The 23,283-nt window shown below is 51.9% G+C and overlaps 3 protein-coding genes across 4 annotated transcripts in view; 1 reads left to right on the forward strand and 2 right to left on the reverse strand.

Moving 5' to 3' along the window:
- Positions 1-1,471: 1,471 nt before the first annotated feature.
- EMC10 (ER membrane protein complex subunit 10) lies at positions 1,472-7,293 on the reverse strand. Of its 2 annotated transcripts, none has more exons than XM_006868146.1 (7): positions 7,121-7,244; positions 6,161-6,233; positions 3,865-3,974; positions 3,123-3,227; positions 2,641-2,822; positions 2,390-2,483; positions 1,472-1,576 (listed from the first exon to the last, which is right to left on the reverse strand). In XM_006868146.1, the coding sequence occupies exons 1-7, from the start codon at positions 7,232-7,234 to the stop codon at positions 1,472-1,474; spliced, it is 783 nt and encodes a 260-aa protein (XP_006868208.1). In that variant the 5' UTR covers positions 7,235-7,244. The 2 variants fall into 2 exon arrangements, with proteins under 2 accessions (XP_006868208.1, XP_006868209.1); XM_006868147.1 differs by lacking the exon at positions 1,472-1,576 and adding an exon at positions 1,779-1,865 and having other exon boundaries at positions 7,121-7,293.
- A 214-nt stretch (positions 7,294-7,507) lies between these two features.
- FAM71E1 (family with sequence similarity 71, member E1) lies at positions 7,508-13,945 on the forward strand. The gene is made up of 5 exons (XM_006868148.1): positions 7,508-7,574; positions 7,712-7,830; positions 8,178-8,308; positions 13,035-13,296; positions 13,889-13,945. Exons 1-5 carry the CDS (start codon positions 7,508-7,510, stop codon positions 13,943-13,945), a joined length of 636 nt encoding a protein of 211 aa, XP_006868210.1.
- A 1,314-nt stretch (positions 13,946-15,259) lies between these two features.
- The window catches only part of MYBPC2 (myosin binding protein C, fast type), a 28,161-nt gene continuing 20,137 nt past the window's right edge, over positions 15,260-23,283 (reverse strand). The window contains exons 19-27 of the mRNA XM_006868383.1: positions 22,737-22,925; positions 22,238-22,372; positions 20,329-20,496; positions 20,093-20,181; positions 19,800-19,995; positions 19,310-19,449; positions 17,913-18,072; positions 17,635-17,771; positions 15,260-15,499 (exon numbers count right to left, since the gene is read on the reverse strand). Coding sequence (XP_006868445.1) covers positions 15,260-15,499; positions 17,635-17,771; positions 17,913-18,072; positions 19,310-19,449; positions 19,800-19,995; positions 20,093-20,181; positions 20,329-20,496; positions 22,238-22,372; positions 22,737-22,925 — 1,454 coding nt within the window. The remainder of the gene's footprint in view (positions 15,500-17,634; positions 17,772-17,912; positions 18,073-19,309; positions 19,450-19,799; positions 19,996-20,092; positions 20,182-20,328; positions 20,497-22,237; positions 22,373-22,736; positions 22,926-23,283) is intronic.

A 23,283-nucleotide genomic window follows, 5' to 3' on the forward strand; every position in this document is an offset into this window, starting at 1 on the left:
GGCATAAAGATCGGCTAAACCCACACCAAACCCATTGCAGAGAGTCCATTCTGATTCACGGTGACTCTAGAGAGGGTTCCTCAAGCTGAAATAGGAGCAGAAAGTTTCATCTTTTTCTCTTGGAGCGGCTTGTGGATTTGAACTGCTAACCCCCTGGTTGGTTAGCAAGCAACCAGTGCTTATTCTATAGTGCCACTCTAGGAGTAAATTTCTTAAACAAATCAAAGTGATGCGGGCAAACACCACTTAGCACTGTGTGCCTCTTTATACTGCTTTGATAGCAGAGTCACATGCATTATTAAATCATAAAGCATTTTCTAATTTGCCACAATAACCCCCTTTCAGTCATAAGTCCCAAGGAAATCATTCAAACTCACACCAAAGAGAGGCTATCCGACACCATTTACCGTAGCGCTATTTATAAGCACATGAAACAGATAGCAGGCTCAACACTGAACATTTGGGAACCAATTTAATAAGCTGCCGCACAACACAGCAGAGCAGTTTACGGCCGTTATGAGGCACGACACAGAGGAGCGTTTTACGGACGATGCGGGCCACGTTTGACTGGGGCTTTCTGACTCGTTTACTAAGCAGAAATCAGTAAACCTACTCGTTTCTGCTTTTACCTTGCAGCCAAAACATGAAACAGCTGCAATTAACTACTACTGGAAGCTGTAACTTTTCACGCCATTCATTTGTTTCAATATATTATCTTATATATTTCAATATAGTCTTGTCTGCGGTTCAAACAGGTCAAAAGGCGCACGAGGATCAGTAACAGACCTCTAGCGTCCAGTACCTGGTCCGATCTTCCAGAGCCTCAAGGTTACGACCAAAGCCAAAGGGATCCTATGTACACCATCTGGCCTTGGACTCCACTAGGTTTCTTCTTCTCTAAGTGCAGCTGAAGCTCCTGCTGGCCATGCACACTGGGCAGATCCAGGGCACACCATGACCATGTTGAAAGGCAGAGCACACCTCGCCACTCAGCCAGGCCCAGCTATGCTCAGGGGAAGCTGGACAGGGGCCGCAGACCCACCCAGTGTCAGCGAGAGTCTGGGGTTGTCCTATCCCAGTGGGGCCAGCAGCCCCCAGAGAAGCCCACCACACCAAAGGCACACGGAGGCTGGAGAGAAGGCGGCGTGTTCCCAAAACTGCAGGCTCAGGTGTTGGGGGTGGGGGGTGGGGCCTGAGAGAGGAGCCTCTACTCTGTGTGCCCAGGAAACCTGGGGTACCATGGGGCTACAGGGGATGGCAGGGACAGCAGATGGACACATGCCCAAACTGAAGGGCCCCAAAGGCCCAAAAAGGACAGAGTCCAGAGACAGGGCTCACCAAGGTAGCCTGGATGAAGGTTCCTGTGGATGTGTGGGGGGACTGAGGGATTAGAATCCTTGGGGTGACCTTTGGGCTGGAGAGGCATCCTAGGGCGGGGGACATGGGCACAGATGCAGGGCGGCCCAGCCTCTCACCGCCCGCTGCCCCCACCCCCACCCCCACCCCCACCCTGGCCCCCAGCATCCGGTGCTCCTGACATCATGAGGAACAGCACAACCGGGATAATGTACATCCACTGTGGGAGAGAACAGACAAACGGACAGACAGACAGACACAGGGAGAAAGAGAGGGGATGAGTAGGAGCACTGCTCCAAGTACTCCCTGGGCCCCAGGATGGGGGTGTGGGGCTGGTGTGAGGAAGGCCGTGTGAGGAGGGCCCAGGTCCCCTACATCACTACAGGCAGGAGGGGGCACGGAAGGGTGGAGGGGGTCCTCACTCAGGCCTCCTGCGGTGGCGGCGCGGGCCCTGGGGCAGCAGGACGCAGGGCTGTGAGCAACACGGCCCCCCCTAGGATGAGGTGCCACTGAAGAGGGAGGGGGGACAGGTCAGGGTGGCCTCAGGGCCTACAACCATTGAGGAGGAAGAGGGCCCTTGGACAAGGCCGTGGCCTCCCTGGGCCTCAGTTTCCCTGCATGGCTATTCCTGCCGTCCGGAGCTCAGCCTCAGTACACACAGGGCATGGGGCTCACATCCTGACCTTCCCACCCTTGGCCCCCCGCCTCCACCTCCCATAGACCCTCTCTGCTCCCCAGCTGGCCAAGTTCCTGCCCCTCCCGTCTTATCAACTCCCCCCACCACATGCCTTTCAAATCTCAGCCCCTCCCCTCCTTAAAGCCTCACACCCTCCTGGCACCCACCCTCTCTGCTCACAGCCTGCACACAACCCTCCCCCACACCAGACCCCACTAGAGGGACTGCTAGGTGGGATGCCTGTGCTCCCCTCAACCTCAGCCTGGATCAGGGCGAAAAGGTCGGGAAGAGCCCCACCCTCAGGAGGCCTGGAAGCTGCCAGACAGGGGCCACAGGGAGGGCCTCAGCCCCACTCACATATTTAACGAAAAAGGACTTCTGCTCTTGGGGGTTCTTGGCCTTCTGGGCCTGCTCCATCTCCAGGCGCTCGATGAAGGCCGCTGTCTCAGGGCTGGGTGACCCAAGAGAAGGGGTGTGAGGGGCAGGCTGGGAGGAGGTGTGTGTGAGGGATGGGTTGAGGGGGGCGGTGAGGAGCCGGCTGGGAGGGGAGATGAGAGATGAGGGCAGATGGTGGAGGTGCAGCAGTATCAGGAGGGGGAGCCCCTCACCCTGGTGCGGCGCTGGGGGGCTGCAACTGCACGGTAGTGTTGAAGAGCTCCAGGTCCACATCTTCCACCTCATGGCCACGGCAGCCCCCGGGCAGCGTCACCACTGACACGCCCACCACATTGCCGGCCACGTCCACGTGCAGAGTCAGCTGGTCCGAGAGGTGCGACTCTACCAGGGAGCACTTCAGGGGAAGGGGGGATAGGAAGGACCAAGCATTAGAGGAGTCAGGCCCTGTTCCCTCGCTTTTCAAACCCTCCCATGGCTCCTGCCCCCTTGTGTACAAGCCTGTGCCCGCTGTCTTCCAGGGGAGGGGTTGGGAGCCACAATGCCCTGTTCAGCCTCCACTGAAGTGCCCCCATGCGGCCCCAGGCCCTCCAGGATGGGGCTGAATCCCTGTGCTTAGCCTTTGCAAGGATGGCAGGACTGATGGGAGGCAAGCAACAGGATCAAGGAGGGAGCTTGGTCCTTGTCACCAACTCACCGCTGGGACAAAGGAGGAGACATGGCCACCAGCTTCCACACCCTCAGTGGCCCCTGGCCGCCTCGGGAGCCGGACACGGTAGAGGCCATTCAGAGCAGCCACATCCTACAGGGGGGGCAGAAGGGATGGCAATAAGGGGGCCGTGCCTGGTCCCCACAGGCCTTTGTGTCCACTGCCGCCCACCCCCACAGGTAACCCAGTCTTGCCCAACCAGCATCCCCAACTTCTGGGCCCAGCAACCCTGGCCTTGGAGTTGGCCCAGCCCATGGGTGAGATCAGAGCAGCAGGGGCCACATTACTGGGGACAAGCCATCAAGAGGAGAAAGGGACTCCTAAAGGAGGTAGGCAGAGTCTGAGGACATCATTCATGTGACTAAATCCAACCAAACCAGTGCCTGAACTCCTCAATTACATGGGTCAGGAAATTCTTCCGGGAGTCTTGGCCTCTTCCTTACATGACCCGAACAGGGGCCAGGGAGAGCCAGGGAGGGAGAGATGAAGTCTGGCTGTGTGGGGAACTTCTCCTAATCCCCAGGGACACACAGACTAGGGGCAGGAGGGAGCTGGGCACCAAGGCCCCAGAGCAAGTCCCACCTGAAGAGTGTGGCTGGTCCAGTATCATAGGGGCCTGGGTCAACAGCTGGGACAGAGGGCACAGGTGGTACAGGGAAGGGAGGCATGGACAAGGAGGGAGACAGGGGGCTGCTGGGAAGCTCCCTGCCTCTGGCCGCTGAGCCCTCACCCTGAGCCGGCCTCGTTCCTCCTCACTGAGCTGTCGCTGTGACAGGGACAGGGAGCCATCCTGCTGGTTCCAGAGCAGTGAGCCCCGCTTCCGGAAGTGCATGCTGTCATCTGTAAGGAGGTCCGGCTTCAGCAGCCACCCTCCCTCAGCACCCAACGCCCACCCCACCCTCGCAGGGGTAGGAAACCCGAATCCCAACTGTGGCCTCGCCTCTGCTGGATGAACTGAGTCTCTTTCTAATCGGAAGCCTCCATCTCCCACGTGCAATTTGGGGCCATCCCTCCAGCAGGGGCGGGGCCATCCTTCCAGCAGGGGCGGGGCCATCCTTCCAGCAGGGGCGGGGCCTTCCCTCCAGCAGGGGCGGGGCCTTCCATCCAGCAGGGCGTGGCCATCCCTCCTGCCCTTGCAGGAAGCCTACAGCCGCTCCTCAGCCCTGCATCTGCCATCCAACCTCTGAGCCCGTTTCCCCAGGTGCAAAATATCAGCGTGTGGCGCTCAGAAACCTCAACTGTTGGCAATTCCCAGCAGATTCCAGGGTCTAACTCAGTGGGTCTGCAGAGTCTGTAATCAGTGCCCCAGGGTCTGCGGCCTCAGACTCTTCCAGACCACCCGCCAAGAGTGAAGACTGCAGCAGCATAGAAAAGTTATGCTGATATTACACTGTACTCTAGGAAAGGAGTCCTGGTGGCGCCGTGGATTCAACAACATTGAACTGCTAACGGTAAGTTCGGCAGTTCAAACCCACCAGTCACTCCAGGGGAGAACAGTGAGGCGATCTGCTTCTATAATGATTCAGCCTCGGAGATCCTAAGGAGCAGTTAGTTCTCTGCTGTCTTGTAGGGTCGCTATGAGTTGGAATCAACCCAATGCAGAGGGTTTGGTTTGATTTTGGGGTAATTTATGACGTGTTGATGCAACAGCATTGTGAAAAAGTTAGAAATCTGTTGAACAGATGGTGCCGATAGACTTGCTCCAGGCAGGCTAGATGCACACCCTCAATTATTAAAAACCATAGTGAATAAAGAAGACCGTAGAAGAATTGATGCTTTTGAGTTATGGTGTTGGAGAAGAATATTGAAAGTACCATGGGCTGCCAAGAGAGCCAATAGATCCGTTTTGGAAGAAGTGCAGCCAGAGTGCTCCTTGGAGGCCAAGATGGCCAAACTTCGTCTCTCATACTTCAGACATATTGTCAGGAGGGACCAATCACTGGAGAAGGATATCATGTTTAGTAAGGTGGAGGGTCAGAGAAAAAGAGGAAGACCCCCAGCGAGATGGACTGGCCAAGTGGAATCATCAATGGACTCAAGCATGGCAACAGTAGTGAGGTTGGCCCAGGATTGGGCAGTGTTTCATTCTGCTGTGCATAAGGTCAGTATGGGTCAGTACCGACTCGATGGCTCCTAACAACAACAACAGTCAACCACAGTGCTATATGACGAGGCGGCTACATTCACTCAGTCAACACTGCCATCTGAGCTCTGGGTACCTGGCCCATTTAAATTGGGCTTTGGGGCTGTTCCCACTTCCTCTTGGCTTGTGAAGGGACCTTATGTGGCATTCCCCCCCACCCCCCACCGTCCCCAGCTTCGGTTTCCTCTTCTGGGAGACAGGGACAACACTAGCACCTTCTTTGTCTTCTAGCTGCTGCAGGGACACTGGGCTGATCCAGGCCAGCAGCTCAGCATTGAAGGGCCACGGGAATCACGCGATGATTCCCTCTAGATGATGCTGCCGTACTGAGGAAACCTCTGTGTACTCTCCACCTCTCAGCGACCCTATGGGACCTCCTGGCTAGGATTTCCAGCCGGATAGCTCCTTGGAAGTACGGATGACGAGCCGTCATCTCGTGGGCTTTGGACATGTTATCGGGAAGGACCAGTGAGTGCATCCTGGGAGGGCCAATAGAGGGCCAGTGAAAATGAGGCAAACCTCAGAGACAGACTGACACACTGGCTGCAGCAGTGGGTTCAAACACAGCAACAATTGTGAGCGTGACGTAAGACCAGGTAGTGTTTCGTTCAGCAACTGATGGCACCTCAAAACCATCATGTTTAAGGAAGCCAACAGCCACATCTTTCTGCGATGGAATAATCTGTGGGTTTCAACTGCTGACCTTCTGTCTAGCAGCAAAACGCGTCACCAGGGCATCACCAGGAGCTCCTCAGCAAGAAAAAGGGGAATTGAAATAGCAAAGTTGCTCTTCTCTGAGGCCTTCCTCTCCAGGGGAACTCTGGCTCCCGCCTCGTCTGGGGCACCTGAAAGGTTCCGGGGACGGTCAGACTGACTCACTCACCGATCTCAAAGGAGTGCTCCAGCAGCAAACCCACGGTGCCGCAGCCTTCGCCTTCTCGGCCATCGGCCCCGGCCTGCGGCAGAAAGTGGCCCAGGTGAAGGCCCTGAGCCCTTGGCAGGACATTCCCGCCCAGGGCAAACTCGGGCCCAGGAGTCCACCCAAGACTAACTACCATTATGAATATTCGCGAGCCAGATTTACTTAGTCCCTGAAAACTATTACTGCAATTCCAGGGCAACCATCTTTAGGTGGTAACTTATAAATATTTATGAGTTAAAGAGCGCTTCCTTGCTAGTATGGGGGGGAAAGGGAAAGGGGGGCGGGAGGAACGCGGCCTCGTGTTTACTGTAAAGGTTCAACAGCCAGCGTAGTCAAGACCATATTCATACATATTCAACACCAACACCCTCCACCTGCGCAACTTTAGTTTCACTTCAAAGACTCCAGTGAGCTCAAGACCCCGCCCCTTGTTGCATATTCACGAGACGCATAGCTGATCTAGCCTTCATGAATATTCACGAGGCACAACTCCTCTCTAATCCCTGGAATACTTGCTTTCCTCAGCCCCGATGTCTACCTGGCTAAAATTCCATCCGGACCACGCCTTTAATGTATATTTACGAGCTGCGAAATCCCACTTTCTTTTCCCTAGGTCTCCAACCTCTCGCTTCGACGCGTATTCGAACGCGCAGGCGCCAAACCCTTCACGAACACCGCCCCTCATGCATATTAATGACTAGAGCAACGTTCCTCTAGGTCTTTCTCCCCACAGGTGCGGTCTAGTACCCGGCCCTGGCCCTTCCTCGTCTGCAGGGCTGCAGCCTTGCTTTTCATCCTTCTTTCACCCCGTCTTCCCTCTCGCGCCTGCGCAATCTCTTTTCCCCGTAACCGATCTCAAGGCCCAAGATCAGGAGTTCGGTCGGCCCCGCCTCCTCCTGTGCGCAGCCACTAAGTACTCACCCCCCGGGCCGCGGCTCCAGCCCGACAGCCATTGCCTCGGGCCCGGCTAGGCGCTGCCGCCGCTATCAACAAGAGCAGTAGCAGCCGAGTCGCCTCAGCGCCGGCCGCAGCCATCTCAGCGCCCTCCCACCTGTCAAAGGGTGGCTGTGAGCTCAGCGCCGCGGAGCACGCCGGGAGGAGGGCGCCAGCACCGGCTCTTGGCGCCTGCGCACTGACACGGGCATCAGCGGCCCCTCACTCGTTTCTGGGCACCGCCCCTCCGGTGACGCCACCTGCGCGGGGCCTGTTCGCCGTCTTTTGACGTCACAGAGTCTGCGGCTCCGCCCTCGTTTCCTCCTGGGGATCGTCTTTCCGCTCCCTGCCATGGGCGGGAGCGGGAGCGGCGCGATGAGGCGGGGCAAACCCAAGGCCGTCTCAGGTGGAGCAGGTGAGGCGGGACCTGGTGGGATGGCAGGTGAAGAGCAGAAGTTGGCCGAGGGGAGGGAATGGAGCATAGGATGGTCCCCATTTAGGGTGCGACCCGTGAAGGGCGGCAAAGAGCCGGAGGACCACCACGCTTAGCCCTGAGCATCCTGAATATCTCCCTTCTAGAACGCTTCCTGGCTCCAGCTTATCCCTCGGGCCGGCCTGGCCGACTCCAACGCCATCTCCTGAGCGGCGAGTTCGACCAGCTGCGGGACTTCCCCATCTTTGAAAGCAACTTCGTGCAGGTGTGGAGCCCCAGGACCTCCCTCACCTCATGACTTGGGGAACCCCTGTTCTCCCTGCTTCTGACTATTCACCCTTCACGTCCATCCCGTGGGTTCCCCACCTCCAACTCTAATAATATAACACCTCGGATCCTACTTCCAGACTCTTAGCTTCCCTATGGAGCCTGATCCCTGACTCAGAGAGTTCCCTCATCACTCTTGACCTCTGATCCCAGGATATCTGACCCCTGCCCTGATCTTGAACTCTCCTTGTTCATGATCTTTAATTTCTACCAAGATTTCTAGCCTCTCATCCAGGCCCAATTCTACTCTCCTCACTCTCTCTAACCTCTCACCTCTGGCCCCAGGTGACCCGATTAGGAGAAGTAGCCAACAAGATCACCATGGGAGTTGCAGCCTCCAGTCCCGCCCTGGAACTCCCAGACCTGTTGCTGCTAGCTGGCCCCACCAAGGAGAACGGATGTCTACAACTCTTTGGGTGACTGCCCCACTGCCCCAGTCTTCTTCCTCATCTCTGGGCATCCCCTCACCTGCAGCACCTTCCCTCACCCAGACAACTGCCAGGAGAACCAAGACTAAACCATTCCCAGGCGAGGGCAGTGGTGTTTTCCTTTTTATGCCGGAGACCTGGGTTCCAGTCCTAGTCAGTGCCCCTCAGGTGCAGTCGCCACCCCTCTGACATCGGATGCTCATGTGCTGGTGCTATGCTGAACAGGTTTCAGTGGAGATAACAGACTAAGACTAGGAAGAAAGGCCTGGTGATCTACTCTTACAACTCAGCCCATGGAAACCCTATGGGTCACAGCAGTCTGGCTTGAGGAGGTCCAGGTCCAGGTCCAGGCAGTGTGCATGGGGTCACCATGAGTCAGGGACTAACTCTATAGCAGTTAACAACAGACAGACACAGGGGACAGTCCTCAGGTGTACCTGGGAGGGTTTGTAGTGTGAATGTGCCCAGTGCCCCCACAATCTCATCTCCTCCCTAGGAGCCCCATGCTCTAGAAAGAGAAACTAAGGATCAGGGAGGGAGCCACTTATGCAAGCTCCCACAAGGGGTCAGGGTAGGCTGAGAGTCATCAGGTTCCTTGTGGTGGCTGATGAATACCAGCCTCCATGTCTTGAGTTCCCACACCACGCTGGATGCTGCTCTCTCAGACTGTAAACCTCTTCTCTCGGAAAAATTTACACAAATACCTTCAAAAGTATAAAACACACAACATAAAATCATCCTTAGCACCTCCCAACCCCCGCCCCCCCCATGCCCTCTCCAGCTGCAAATGCTGACAAAGATCCAGGTGCCAGTGGCTCGTACCACATTTCACAGTTAATGAGAGAAAAGAAAAGAAAACCAGAAAAGACAGGAAAAAGAGCAGGACAAAGAAACACAGAAAAACAACAAAAATAAATAAGAGAAGTTGGAGAGACACAAAAGAAAAAAGCAAGGAAGAAACTTGCATGGAGACACTTTGTCATAGTCTGAAATCCAAAAGGTTTCTTGACAAGTCAGTGGCAGAATCTGATTCTGAACCAAACTCATTCACTTGAAACTATTTGTAGACTTGATTCATCTGCCCTGTAGAAGGGAAAAGGAATCCCTAGTGATGCCAACGATTTAGCAATCAGCTGTTAATCTAAAGGTTGGAGGTTCAAGTCCATCCAGAGGTACCTCTAAGAAAGGCCTGAATATGTACTTCCAAAAAAATCAGCCATTGAGAGTCACATAGGGTGCACAGTTCTCTGACACACACGGGGTCTCCATGAGTTGGAGTCAACAGAGGACAGCTGGTTTGTAAGTCACAAAGCAGTACTCTATTCTGGATCCTACTTACTGCATAACATTCCTTTTGTTAGATTGTTCTCCACCAATCAACAGCCTCATTCACAAAAGAGTACAGTTACAAAAGTAACTGTACTGAAGGGTGGTGCTGAAGGGTGGGTGGATTCTGACCAGCTCATAATCTCCTTCAGCACCAGACTCCAGTCTGCAAATAAAATCCAAAAAACCAAATCTACTGCTGTCAAATCTACTTCTAATAGCAACTCTACTGGACAGAACTGCCCCGTAGGGTTTCAAAGGTTGTAAATCTACAGAAGACACCTGAGACAGTTCGCTTCCATAGGTTTAGCAAGGCTGGTGGATCAAACTCACCAACCACTCCTTCAGGGAAAAAATGGAATTACCCGTTTGTGTAAAAATTTAGTCTCGGAAAGCCTATGGAGATGTTCTCTGTGCAGTAGTATTTTGAAGAAATTTAAAGTATTCTAGAATGACCACATGTTTTATGCAGAGGTGCCAGAAATTTTCACTTTATATTTAAAAAAAAAACAAAAAAAAAACAATATGCAAGGCTCAATAAAACAAGGCCCAACTAAAGTATCTGCCTTCAAAAGGCCTGTGTTTAAATCCTGACTTCACCTCTTCTTCACAGGCTTGGGACTGCCTGTTTGAGCCTGAAGTTTCCTCATCTACAAGTTGGGGATAAGAGGAGACTTAGTACTAACCTCCTGAGTGAATACTCCTAAGTCACTCACAACAACAGTACCAGGCGCAAAGTAAAACCAAAAAACCACTACTGTTCAGTTGATTCTGACTCATAATGACCCTGTCTAGGGTTTTAGAGGCTGTAAATCTTCACAGGAGCAAAAAGACTTCATTTTTATCCCACGGAGAAATGGCTGGTAGATTCTGAATTTAGCAGTCCAGTGCTTATCCCACAGCACCGCTTCGTGAATGCCAGCTGTTACTATTCTTTTTGGTGGGGAGAGCATACCAGTCAAATAAAGGCGCCCTGGTGGCAGTAGTTAAGCAGTCGGCCGCTAACCGAAAGCTCAGCAGTTTGAACCACACAGCCGTTCTGCAGAAGGAAGATGTAATAGTCTCCTTCCATTAAGATTTACAGTCATGGGAGCGGCACAGGGAGGCTCCACTGTGTTTTACAGGGTTGCTACATTTGGAATCAACTGGACAGCAATAGGTAATAGTCAACTGAGTTGCTGCTTAGTGTCTTTGGGTGACAGCCAACAAACAGAGCCCAACTTCTCTGGGGACATCCTGGAGCAGCTGTGAGGAAATCGTAGGTAGGATCAGTCCCCAGTCCGTGGTAGGATAGGTGCCATGGGATATGAGGAAGCGCATGGATGGCCTGGGTTCTCATCCTAACCAGGTGACCCCCAAGCAAGTCGCCCACCCTCTTCCTGACCAGTTTCCTCTGTCTCATTGGACCTTGAATTAGGCTCACTGTCACACTGGGAGGTTGAACAGTACATCCAAGAACTCAAGTATTTTTTTAAATACAAGCCCTGATGGTGCATTTGGTTAAGCACTTGGCCGCTAACAGAACCTGAAAGTCATCAGTTCAAACCCACCAGCTGCTCTATGGAAGAACGATGTGGCCGTCTGCTTCTACAAAGATTTGCAGTCCTGGAAACTCTATGGGGGTTCCACTCTATCATAAAGTGTAGCTATGAGTTGGAATCGATTGGACGACAGGTTTACCCCTTGTTCCCCGGGTAGGGAACAAACTGGGCCCAAATCCCAGCCCTCAGGGAGTTTGTTGTATACTGGGTGGCATACTCAAGTATTGAACCATTTTTTTTTTAGGTTAAGGTCTGTGGAGACATAAAAGACATGGAGGGGCATGAAGGTGCCCGTAAGGGAGACCTGAGAAAAGAACAGAAGTGCAATTCCGGCAAGATGGAGCTGTTGATGCCAAGGTCTTGAGGCAGGATGAGTCTGGTGTGTTTACCAGTGTTTGGTGTTTTGAGGAACAGTGAATGACACGGGAGAAGTGTGTAACAGGAGATGAGAAGAGGGATCAACCATCCACTCTGCAGGGCCTGGTGGACCAAGCTGAGAACTCCGAGGGAGGCTCTGAACAGAGGCTCTCATAGGCGCCCTCTGGTGGCCTTGTGGGAAACAGGAGAGAGGCCAGCGAGGAGGCAACTGAGCAGCATTCACACTGGGAGTGAGGCGTTGTATTGTGGGTACATCTTGAAGGTGGAGCTACCAGGATTTGCTGAGAGAAGTGGATGAGGGTGTTGTGTGAGATAAAGTCAAGTCAGAGGCAGGGTGGAGCTGGGATGAGAAGAATAGGCATTTGGATTTTGAGTCCTGTTGAACAGGTTAAGCGCTGGGCTACTAACCCCTCCCTTCTCCAGAGAAAGATGAAGCTGTCTGCTGTTATAAAGATTCACAGCCTCAGAACCCCTAAGGAACAACTCCACAATAGGGTTGCTGTGGGTCAGAATCGACGCAACCTCAGTGGGTTATGTATCAGATGCATTTGAATTGTGTTGGAGAATACTGAAACTACCGTGGACCGCCAAAAGAACAAACAAATCAGTGTTGGAAGAAGTACAGCCAGAATGCTGCATAGAAGCCAGGGTGGTGAGGCTTCATCTTGTATTTTGGACGTATCCAGAGGGACCAGTCGTGCTTGGTAAAGTGGAAGATCACTGCGAGAGGAAGACCCCCAATGAGATGGATTGGCACGGTGGCAGACACCGTGGCCTCAGATACAACAACTGTGAAGACGGCACAGAATTGGCAGTGTCTCATTCTATTGTTTATCGGGTAGCTGAGTCAGAATCAACTAGAGGATATCTAACAACATGTGTCCAGTGTCGGTCCAACGCCTACCTGGAGAGGTCCCGTGTACAGCTGTGTAATCTGAGTTCAGAATAGAGGACAAGCAGGAGTCACAAAGATGACAGGAATCTTGGTTGTTACTTGTTGAGGGTTGAACCTTGATTCCGACTCAGCAACCCCACATGTCAAAGTAGAACTCTTCCCCCTTAGAAATTCTTAGGCTGTATTCTTCATGGGAGTAGATCGCCAGCTCTCTCTCACAGAGCTGCTGGAACCACCAGCCTTTCAGTTTCCTGTTGCGCTTAATTGCGCCACTAGGGCTCCTTGGGAGACTCTTAGGTCGTTAAGTGCCTGCCCGACCCACAGCAACCATGTATAAGGTTTCTGAGCAGTGGTTGGTGAGCTTGAACCGCCAACTTTGCGGTTCAAATCCGCTTTGCAGTCCAGCGCATTAACCTACTGCGCCGGTGGATTTAATTCTGTGCGTTTGCAAGAAAGGTGAAAATGGATTGCGCATCAGGGGCCTTCCACATTAGAGGGGCGGGCGGGCAAGATGGGAGGCTATGGCTCTGGGAGGCTGGGACCCTGACACCGCCCCGTCCACCTGTCCATACAGGCTATTCCCCTTGCAGTTTGTCCAGCTTTTCGTCCATGACGAGTGCCGGTGGCAGCTCAAAGTGAAGTTTCGTACAGGCCGAGCTTTCTACCTGCAGCTGCGGGCCCCGCCCGAGACCCGGGACCGCGAGTTCGGCCAGTGGGTGCGGCTGCTCTACCGCCTGCGCTTCCACTCCGCCCAGGGAGCCGTGCCCTTCACACAGGAGGAGGACCCGGCGCTAGAGGAGGACGACGAGGAGGAGGAGGAGGAGGAGGAGGAAGAGGTATCCGTGTTGGAGGAGGAGGAGGACGAGGTGAGGGTGCCTGACCTTGCAAGACTAGGAGCATGGGAGGCGTGGTTCCAGATCTATGAAAGGGAAGGGGCGGGGCCTGGACTCCTGGGTCTGACGGAGATGGGGCTGGAGGCGGGGACTCCCGGATCAGAGGGAGGAGGGGCGGGGCCTGGACTCCTGGGTCTGAGGGAGGAGGAGCTGGTCCCTGTCCCCTCTCCCCAGATACCTGGGTCCTTTAAGGGTGTGAAACCTGAGGGTAGACAGCAGGATCTCAAAGCAGGGTGGGCCTCCAGGGCCTTGGGGCCTCTAGCTCAGGTGACTTTACTCTCCTAGTCAGGGGCCCCCTAGTACCCTCTCTGCCCCTTGACCTAATCAGTGGAATCTGAGACATGATGGTCTGATGCCCCAGGCCAGATGCCCCAGTTGCCCTAAAGCCAGTGGGCAGGGGGAACCTTGGTGGCCTCCTCTTCTTAGTCGGCCCCTCTCCAGTCTTCCCTGTAAATACTCAGCCCCCTACTTGCCCCCAAACTGCAGACATACCCACAGGTCGAGGCCTCTGAGGTGAGCTCTCTCTCTTACCTAGATTCCAGCTGTGGAGGCCAGACTTGACCCACAGACCTCAGAACTCTGGGGACTCTAACTCTCCCAACATCTTTTAAGATCATCAGTGGACCAGATGTTTTTAAATGCCCTCCCTCAGGACCAGACAGCTAAATTATTAAAGTTAATAAAGATCAGCCAATTAAGAAGGTCAGTGAGCCCTTCTGCCAGTCTCATCACCTGTTCAACATGGCTGCCTTGCTGAAACAGCTTCTCCAAGTGTGGCTGCCTCCATCTGGTCTTCAGTTCACCTGTGAGGTAGTGCCCCACTATTCCAATATAGCTCTCACCACAGTCCCTTACCCAAAGATGGCCTTGGGTCTCTCTGACTCCTTGTAGTTGCCAATGCAACATGGTTGCCTCACAAAGTAATGGTCCCAAGATGGCTACATGACATGTGGGGGCCTCATTAAAGTAACTGTCCCAAGATGACTGGTTGAACGTGATTGGTTTAATCATGGCTGCCTTCTTGTGAGCACCATTCCAACCTGGTGGCTCCCATCACCGACCCCAGTGTGACCACTCTGAACAGCAAATTGAAGAACACACGTGAGAGTTCGGGACAAGACTCACTGACTCGCGTTCTTAGTGGTAACTCCACTAAGGGTAGAGGTTTCACTGCGGCACTGTGGAGAAAATGAGAAAGGAGAAGGTCAGAAGACCTGGTGGCACAGGGGTTAAGCGCTCGGCTGTTGACTGACAGGTCAGCAGTTTGAGCCCACACCACAACTCCACAGAAAAAAAGGCTGCTCCCACAAAAATAAGAGCCTAGAAAACCCCGTGGGATTCTGTCAGAGAGAGTTGCTGTGAGTCCAAACACCGTTCCGCAGCACCCAACAAGAAGGCTTCAAGGATGGATCCTGATTTTATGTTCCCCCACCCGATCCCTTTATGCACTGTATTGAACCGACCAACGCGGGGAGCAAGCTTACACTTGCCCACCAACACACTTGACTAGAAATGTTGGTGGTTCAAACCCACCCAGAGGCACCTGGGAGGCCAGTCCTGGCGATCTGCTTCTGAAAGGTCATGATCATTGAGAACCCTACGGAGGAGTTCTACTTTGTACACATGGAGTTGCCATGAGACGGAACCAACTCGTCGGCAACTAACACCAAATTTCTCCTCTTCGTTCACCTCACTCTTATTTGTTCGTCAGCTCCTTTGGAAAATCTCTGACTGCGTGTCTTGCACAGCTTGGGGCAGGCGCTGCCCTACACCAAGTTCCCATAATTCCCTGGGTCACCATTACCACAGGAATAGCCCTGTATTGTTGCCCATTTAACGGGTCCAGAGCTGCCGGTTCCCCTCTGGGTCCTAGCTTCATCACTCAGCATGGGGGTACCAGCTGTGTTTATAAAGTGGGGTTCAGCCAGGCAGCATGTCGGGGGACCTCCATGTGCTCACTTCGGACGTCCAACCGGCACTCAACCAACGCCTCCCCCAGCTCATTGACTGCGTGGCAGGAATAAGTCCCGGCATCAAAGGGGGAGGGGCGGCGAATGTTCAGCGTCAGGACCCCTTGGTAGTTGGTTATCAGGAATTTGGGGTCTTCACGGATCTCCATCTTGTTCTTCATCCAAACCACTTTTGGCTGTTGAGGGGAGAAGAAGAGAAGGCAAATTCGAGAGGTGTCCCCCTAGATGATGGGACAAGGGGGCTCTAGAAACACATTTAGATTCTAGTCTTGACTGTGGTACCTCTTTGCTGTATGATCTAGAACTAGCCACTTCTCTCTGACCCTCAGTCTCCTATAAGTAGGGTGATCCTCTCCTTCCCAGGGTAGTGGTTAAGGCCTCCCTATTGCTCTCAGAATAAGGAGCTCTGGTAGCGTAGTGGTTACGAATCAGGTTGCTAACTTCAAGGTCAGCAGTTCGAAACTACCAGCTGTTCCATGGGAGAAAGAGGAGGCTTTCTGCTCCCGTAAAGATTTACAGCCTCAGAAACCCTGTACAGGGTCACTGTGAGTCGGAATCGACTCCACGGCACATAACAACAACAACATTGCTCTCAGAATGAGGAGCTCTGGTAGCATAACGGTTATGAATCGGGCTGCTAACCTCAAGGTTGGCAGTTCGAAACTACCAGCTGTTCTGTGGGAAAAAGATGAGGCTTTCCGCTCCCATATAGATTTGCAGCCTCAGAAACCCTGTGCAGGGTCTCTATGAGTCGGAACTGACTCCACGGTACTTAACAATAACATTGCTCTCAGAATAGGAGCCGTAGTGATACAACGGCTAAGTATTCAACTGCTAACCAAAAAGCTGGTGGTTTGAAACCACCCAGTGAATCCTCTGGGGAAAGACCGGATGCTCTTGGAAAGCTTTAGTCTCTGAGATCCTGAGGAGCAGTTCTGCTCTGCCTTATATCTGGTCACTGCAAGTCCTCATTAACTCATGGGTAGTGGCTTTAGGTTTGGTGTTGCTGTTCTCCAGGTATCAGCTCCTATGTCACTCTCTGACCCCTAGACTGGGACCCACTGCCACTGAGTCCATTCTGAAGCATGGTGACCTCGTGTGTCAGAGTAGAACTGTGCTCAGTTTTCAATGACTGATTTTTCAGAAGTAGATTGCCAGACCTTTCTTCCAAGTTACCTCTGGGTGGACTTGAATCTCCAGTCTTTTGACGAGCAGCCAAGCACACTAACCATTTGCACCACCCAAGAACTCTGACTAGGATGGGAACATCTACTTTACACTCTTATAATTGCCTGCACTTCTCCACCAAACTTATGATCACTTGTAATCTTTTACTTGTCTGGCTTTTAATTAATGTCAGTCTCCCACAACATACAGGGACTTCTTGCCTAGTTCACCCAGCATGTAGAAAGCCTCTGAAAATATTTGTTGAACGAATAAATGATGAGTAAGACAAAGGACTAAAATGGAGAGAATGAATGAAGTGATTGAATTGATATGTGAACAAATGAATGGAATGAATGAATGAGTGGAGTTATTAAATGATAGGAGTGGATGGAGTAGGTGAACTAATGAATCCATGGTGTTTGCTTCAAGGGGCTGGCCAGATCTGAGGTTGGCAACTTTTTCTATAAAGGGCCAGACAATGAGTAGTTTCAGCTTTGTGAGTCACGTGGTCTCTCTTGCAACTGCTCAGTTCTGCCATTGTAACACAAAAGTAGCTATAGTGAAGATGTAAACTAATGTGCACAGCTGTGTTTCAATAAAACTTTATATATTTAGAAATGCAAATGGCCCACAGTCAGTACTTTACCACCTCCTGATCTATCTGCACCACAAGCTCAAGGCTGCAAGTGTTCACATTGCCAAACATCAGTCTGGAAATGGATGGAGCAGGAAGACCTGGGGAGCCATGGAATCTTAAAGCCGCCAACAATCTCTGTTTCGGAAGGATTGATGATTGTCCTTGGATACCGATAGACAAGAGAGACTGACCATTTCCTCAGGCTCGCAGTCTCGGGACAGAGAAAAGTGCAGACAGCCAGAATGATTTCTGAGACCTGGGATCTGGCCAGGCAAGGAGAGAAACAGGAAGCTAGAAAGTGTAGTTCAAGCCAGAGAAAGAAAGGGAGAGCAGTGTGCTTTTGGTATCAAGTGGGCTTCAAAGGAGCAGATGCGATCAAACAGAACTCAGGAGGAAAAACAGGCATGCAGGGAGTAAAGTCTGATCCTGTTGAAGACGTCCTTCCAATGTTCTGTACACACACCCATAGATCTCAGCGCCCCTGCCCCGGGGCCCCCGCCCTGGCACCTTGGGGTGGCCTCTGACAGCACAGTTGAGAGCTGCGGAATAGCCAGCCACGACCACCCGATCTATAAGAGATGTCAGGAACTTGGGAGCTGTCCGGAAGTCATGCTCTTGGTATTCAGGTGGTTTGTAGACAAGTCCTGAGTGAGAGTGAGAGAAGATATAAGGTGCTAAGCTCCCAGAATGAACAAATCTGACCCCTCTGTCCCCAAGTGTCATCTCCACTGAGTCCAGGGTCAGAGAAGTCAAGGGTGAACCCTTGTGCAGAACAGCCACAATACCTGTCTTGAGGATACGCGCTGTGTTCTTGGAGACACCAGGTGAGTCACTGAGTCCACAGATGTTCTCACTGAAGACTCTAAAATAGTACTCATTGCCCACAATGAGGTCGGACACAGTGCAGGAGGTGGGGCGGCTGTGTTCATAAACGTTGAACCATTCCTAGAACATGGACAGAGAGAGTCAGGCACAAGGAGACACAAGTGGACAGAGACACAAGAAGGGCCGGGGGGCGGGGGGGGGGGGGGTGGGGAGGAAGCACACTGAAGTGTGCCCCACTTTTAAAAACCCATCAATTTTGATCAAAGATTCTATGAAAGGATCCTGATCAAAAGAGGGGAAATGCCAAACAGAATTTCAAATTCTCATAGAATCCAGTCTTTCTGGAGCCATGGAGGCGGAATGAACTCCCAATACAACTGCCCTGACCAAAAATATCCCCTGAAATCTTAAAATCAAGCAATCATGTAGCTTAACTAGTAAGGACTGTGTGCCTTCAGCACGGTGCTCCTTAAAGATCTATCTGTAAGGGAACAAATCGACAAGAGTAGCTTGAAAAAGAAAATAGGAACCTTGGGTGGGGCGGAGGGGAGATAGTGAGTTCATGTTAATGAGGCAGGAACAATTCAGAAAAGGGTGAAAATGATGGTCAAGCTTAAAAAATACAATCAAGGTCCCTGAATTACACATGTAGACATGTGTTCTCCTGTGTGTATGCTCAACAACAAAACTAAAATTTATTTAAAATAATAAAAAGAAAACACCTCATTTGTAGCAACACTATTCCTAATAGCCAAAGATGGAATCAACCCAAGTATCAACTGATGAATGAAGACACGAAATGCACATCTATAGTGGAAAAGCACTTAGCCACAAAGAGAAATGAAGTTTTGACACACGCTATGACGTGGATGAACGTCGAAATACATTATGCTGAGTGGAAGAAGGCAGACACAAAAGGGGAAAAAAACATCGTGATTCCATTTATGTGAAAATCCCAAACAGACAAATCCACAGAGACAGAAAGGAGGCTAAGGGTTGACATGGATTGAGGGAAGGAGATGGGGGCACCTGCTTACTGGGTATGGAGTTTCCGTTTGGAATGAAGAAGAGGTTTTGAAACTAGATCTTGGTGACGGTTGCACAAGTGCTAAATGCCACTCCCTTTAAAGCAGTTCACGGCTAGCTTTGTTATATGAATTTTACCCCAATTAACAAAAAAAAATGAATCCCTCAGACAATCTAAGCCCAAAGCCTTCCCTTCACAGCCTCAACCTGTTCTCTCAATCTCACTGAGCTTCAGTGTCCCCAACTGTGAAATGGGAACAGGAACAGCCTTTCTGAGACTCTCCCCAGCTTGTTCCCCACTGCCCACCCCACCCCTGCCCTCGGGTCTCACCATGGTTTTCTTATCAGCTTTCTGGATGAAATAGCCTGTGACCTCGCTGTTCCCATCGTCTCGGGGGGGCTGCCACTGTACGAGAGCGTTGGTGCCCCACACCTCCTTCACCATCACATTCTCTGGGGGGCCTGCCTTTTCTGTGGGGAGTGGGTACCATGTCACATCCAGTCTTTCACTGACCCCCTCCCTCACCTTCTGTCCCCACACCCACCCACCCTCCTCACCTCTTCTCCCCATGTCCAGCCCTCACCTTCTCATGGTAGTCTTTCCTCACTTCCTCTTCCCCTCTCCATCTCGCCACATTTTCCCCATCCTCACTTCTCATCTCACCTACTCTTTATTCCAGTCACTCTGCCCTCCTCTTCTTGCCTCATGTCTCAGGTTCTTCACCTCACCTGTTGTGTCTCCATCTCTCCCCATCACCACTACCACTTCCTGCCCACAGGCCTCTGCTCCCTGCCCACCAAGCGCCCGGCCCAAGTCGCACCCACGACCCGGATGTGGATGGTGGCTGTGTCCTTCATGTTCTCGATTGCCACGTTCAACTCGTAGTCCCCAGAGTCCGAGCGGGCTGCCTGGCGCACGAACAGCACCGTGTCCCTATCACTGGTCCTCACGTGAACCCGGGACGAGTCCAGTGGGGCCCCGCCCTTTGTCCACACCACCTGGGGCCGAGGCTTCCCCTAGGGGGCCACAGAGGTAGGGAGAGGTCAGCCCAGACTCTGATCACAGATGGGTCTCCTGCAGGTCCCAGCTGACCCCTGGCCCAGCTCCCCATACCTGGAAGGGGATGAGGAGGTTGAGCTGCTCCCCCACCTTACGGATGTAAGTCTGGCGGAGATGGCGGGGAAGACGGATCTTGGGTTGCTCTGAGGACACAAATAGGATTGAAGGGCCATGTCAAGGATGGAGAGAACAACAGTGATTAGGTGGTCCAGAGAGACCCTAATGATGACCACTGACAAGGCACGTTGAATGATAGCATCTTAGTCTTTAGGACATCAGGGCTCACTCACCTACAATTTCCCGAATGGTGACTGGCTGGGCCAAAGTGGCTGGTTCACTGCGTCCAGCTATGTTGACCCCAACCACCCGGAAGATAATTCTTGCTCCTGTCGGGAGATCCTTGACAGTGAAGCCACATCTCTCCACGGGCTCCGTGTTGGCAGGCACCCATTCCTCAGCTATGGAGAGAGGAGCATGGTCCCTGGAGCTCAAGATGAACCTCCCTGCACACCCTCAACTCGCTGACCTGCTTGGGTCACTTGGGCAACTCCCATTTCTGACCATTGACTATGAACGGGTTCTAAGGGTGATACAGGTATTAGCTCATCAGTTCTCACCTCAACCCCACGTCATTCCCATGTTGGTGGTGGTGGTAAGTGCCATCGAGTTGATCCCAACCCATAGCGACCCTGTATAGGGCTTCCAAGGAGCAGCTGGTGAGCTTGAACCACCAACCTTGCAGTTCAAATGGCTTTGCAGTCTGGCACTTTAACCCACAGTGCCACACCAGGGCTCCCATTTTAGAGGTCAGTAAATTGAGTCCCAGAGAGGTGAAGGAACTTGCTAAACACACAGCTAGCAAGTGTTAGACTAGGAAGAAAACCCAGACCTGTCTAGTTCTACAAAGCTCTTAAGCTCTGCTCTTCTGCTGAAGTTGGGATAGAGGAACAGGGAACATGGCTCGGTCTGAAGGCACTAGAGGAGGAGGCTAGGGGAGCAAGCATCCAGCTGTGTCTGGGAATGGTGTTTAGAGACAACTCAATGCATGTCCTGCTTTCTTTTTGTCATGTGCCTCTCTATGGTGACTTGGCTGGTGAACTCATGTGGGTCAGGCCAACAATCAACAACAGACTCACCTCTAATACGCTTGGTTCTGACACCAAGTGGCCCTGACACAAATGGGGAAAGGGGTCAGCATGAGTAGAAATGAGGTTAAAAGTGCTGGGAAGATAAAGCGGGAAGAAAGTGACAAGAGTTCAACCACCCATTTGTGTGTGCACGTTTCCAAACGCAGTCATCACCGTGCCGTGGCAAGATGGGAACTGTCTTTGCCATTTGGAGACGAAGAAATTGAGGCTCAGAGACTTGCCTAAGGTCACACAATTAGAAAGTGCAGGGGCAGGCTTGGAACCCACATCATTTGACTTTGGAACCTGGAATGCAGTATCAAGATGATCTGTGTTCAGGTCTGTCTTTCCAGAGAGATGACTGTGTTGGAGATATCTCCAAAACTGAAGCACTGCCTGGCATAGTGCCCAAAACATGTTTGTTCAGTGGAGAAATGGATGGATGGATGAATGGATGAATGGATGGATGGATGGATGGATGGTTGGGTGGATGGATGGATGGATGGATGGATGGATGGATGGATGGATGGATGGACAAAGAAATTGTTAAGAAATATGGTATGAGTAGATATATGGAAGAAAAGAAATTACTAGATGGATAGATGATTAGATGATCCAACAGATTTTCAGAAGGATGGCTGGATGATTAGGTGGGTGGGCAAATGACTGGGAGGAAAGAAAAGAGTGAGGAGATGTAGATGGATGGATGAATGGATGGAAGAAAGAAAAGGAAAAGATGGATGGATAGATAGATGGGTGGACAAATAGATAAAAGGAAGGAAGAGAGGGATATAGGTCATAGACAGATGGATGGAAGGATACATGGACAGAAGAAAAGGTATTGCTGGTTGGTCAATGGATTTAGGGAAGGAAGAAGGGACAAGTTGGTGGATGGGTGTCTGGCTTCACCCACCCATTGTAGGACTTCATGCAAATACGTACACAGAACAGGGGCAGCGCACACCACCAGTTTTATCTCCCTGCACTTCTCTAGTTCCAGTTCTCTGGACTGGACACTAACAGGACTCTGGGGGAGTCACTGCTCCCCACCAAACCTGACTGGATCACTCACATCCATCCAGACAGTACTCCACCAGGTACCCGTCGATGCCCCCTGCTCCAATCCTGTCTGGGGGCCTCCACTTGAGTGTGGTAGTGGTGTCCGTCACATCCTCCACCGTCAAGTGCTGGGGTTCACTCGTGGGTGCTATAAAGATCCAGAGAAAGGGGATGTGATGGTAAATGAGACGTCAGAGTCCAGAGTTGGAGTCACTGGTCAAGAAAGAGATCAAATGGTGGGACACAGATCAATGAGCAATAATGCATCATCAAGAATCATTAAAACAATGAAATATCAAGGGACCTCTGGTAGGTCCAAAGTCTGGGGTCACAAAAGTGAATATAGGGAATCAGAAAGAGATCAAGAGTATGAGTGGAGTGGGAGTCAATGTGTTAGGTTATTGTATGAGAGGTAACAGAAGTTTGTAGAGACTTGGGTCAAAGATCAATGGCAGGGAAGGATGCAGGTCAAAGGATGATGGGAGGTCAGTGAGGGGCCAGGGAGGACTTACCAATGGGCATAAAAGGCTTGGTGTTGAGGCTAGGCTGGGAGACTCCAATGGCATTGACAGCAAACACTCGCATCTCGTAGAGAACGCCCTCGATCATCTTGGTAGACTCATAGGTAGTCTCCGTAAAGACCTCAAAGTTCACCTTCATCCAGCGTTGAGAACCTTTCTTCTTCCTCTCCAGGAGATACCCTGGAGGCTCCCCAAGCACAGAGGAACAGGTGGTCAAGGGAAGGTCATGAGTATCACAGGTCAGTTGGGACAGTAGAGGTCACCTCAAAGAGGTCACATGACCCAGGGTTGATCTCAAGAGTCATAGAGCAGCTAGAAGCCACCAGTCATGGGGTTAGGAATCAGCAGGATATCATGGGTCACACACAAAAAAGAAAATCCCAGGCCACTGGCCAAAGTGAGAATTCTCAAATCCCTAGGGGGGAAAGACTCATGAGAAAAGACCAAAGGAATTGGGAGGCAACAAAGATGAAAAGCCAGGTCTTCAAGGGAGGTCACTGAGGATCCTAAGGCGTCTGAGAGGCAAAGGAGAAGTTAT

Source organism: Chrysochloris asiatica, unplaced genomic scaffold (assembly GCF_000296735.1).
Source record: "Chrysochloris asiatica unplaced genomic scaffold, ChrAsi1.0 scaffold00116, whole genome shotgun sequence".
Lineage (NCBI taxonomy): Eukaryota > Metazoa > Chordata > Mammalia > Afrosoricida > Chrysochloridae > Chrysochloris > Chrysochloris asiatica.

What these genes read in the sequence shown, in the direction of transcription:
- EMC10 (XM_006868146.1), bottom strand. Translation starts at nt 7,234, where the DNA reads ATGGCTGCGGCCGGCGCTGAGGCGACTCGGCTGCTACTGCTCTTGTTG. An exon ending in CTGGAGCCGCGGCCCGGGGG is followed by an intron (nt 6,234 to 7,120) that starts GTGAGTACTTAG and finishes TTTCTGCCGCAG; the next exon opens with GCCGGGGCCGATGGCCGAGA. An exon ending in TCTCCTCCTTTGTCCCAGCG is followed by an intron (nt 2,823 to 3,122) that starts GTGAGTTGGTGA and finishes CTTCCCCTGAAG; the next exon opens with TGCTCCCTGGTAGAGTCGCA.
- FAM71E1 (XM_006868148.1), top strand. Translation starts at nt 7,508, where the DNA reads ATGAGGCGGGGCAAACCCAAGGCCGTCTCAGGTGGAGCAGGTGAGGCG. An exon ending in TTGAAAGCAACTTCGTGCAG is followed by an intron (nt 7,831 to 8,177) that starts GTGTGGAGCCCC and finishes CTCTGGCCCCAG; the next exon opens with GTGACCCGATTAGGAGAAGT. An exon ending in AGGAGGAGGAGGAGGAAGAG is followed by an intron (nt 13,297 to 13,888) that starts GTATCCGTGTTG and finishes TCTCTTACCTAG; the next exon opens with ATTCCAGCTGTGGAGGCCAG.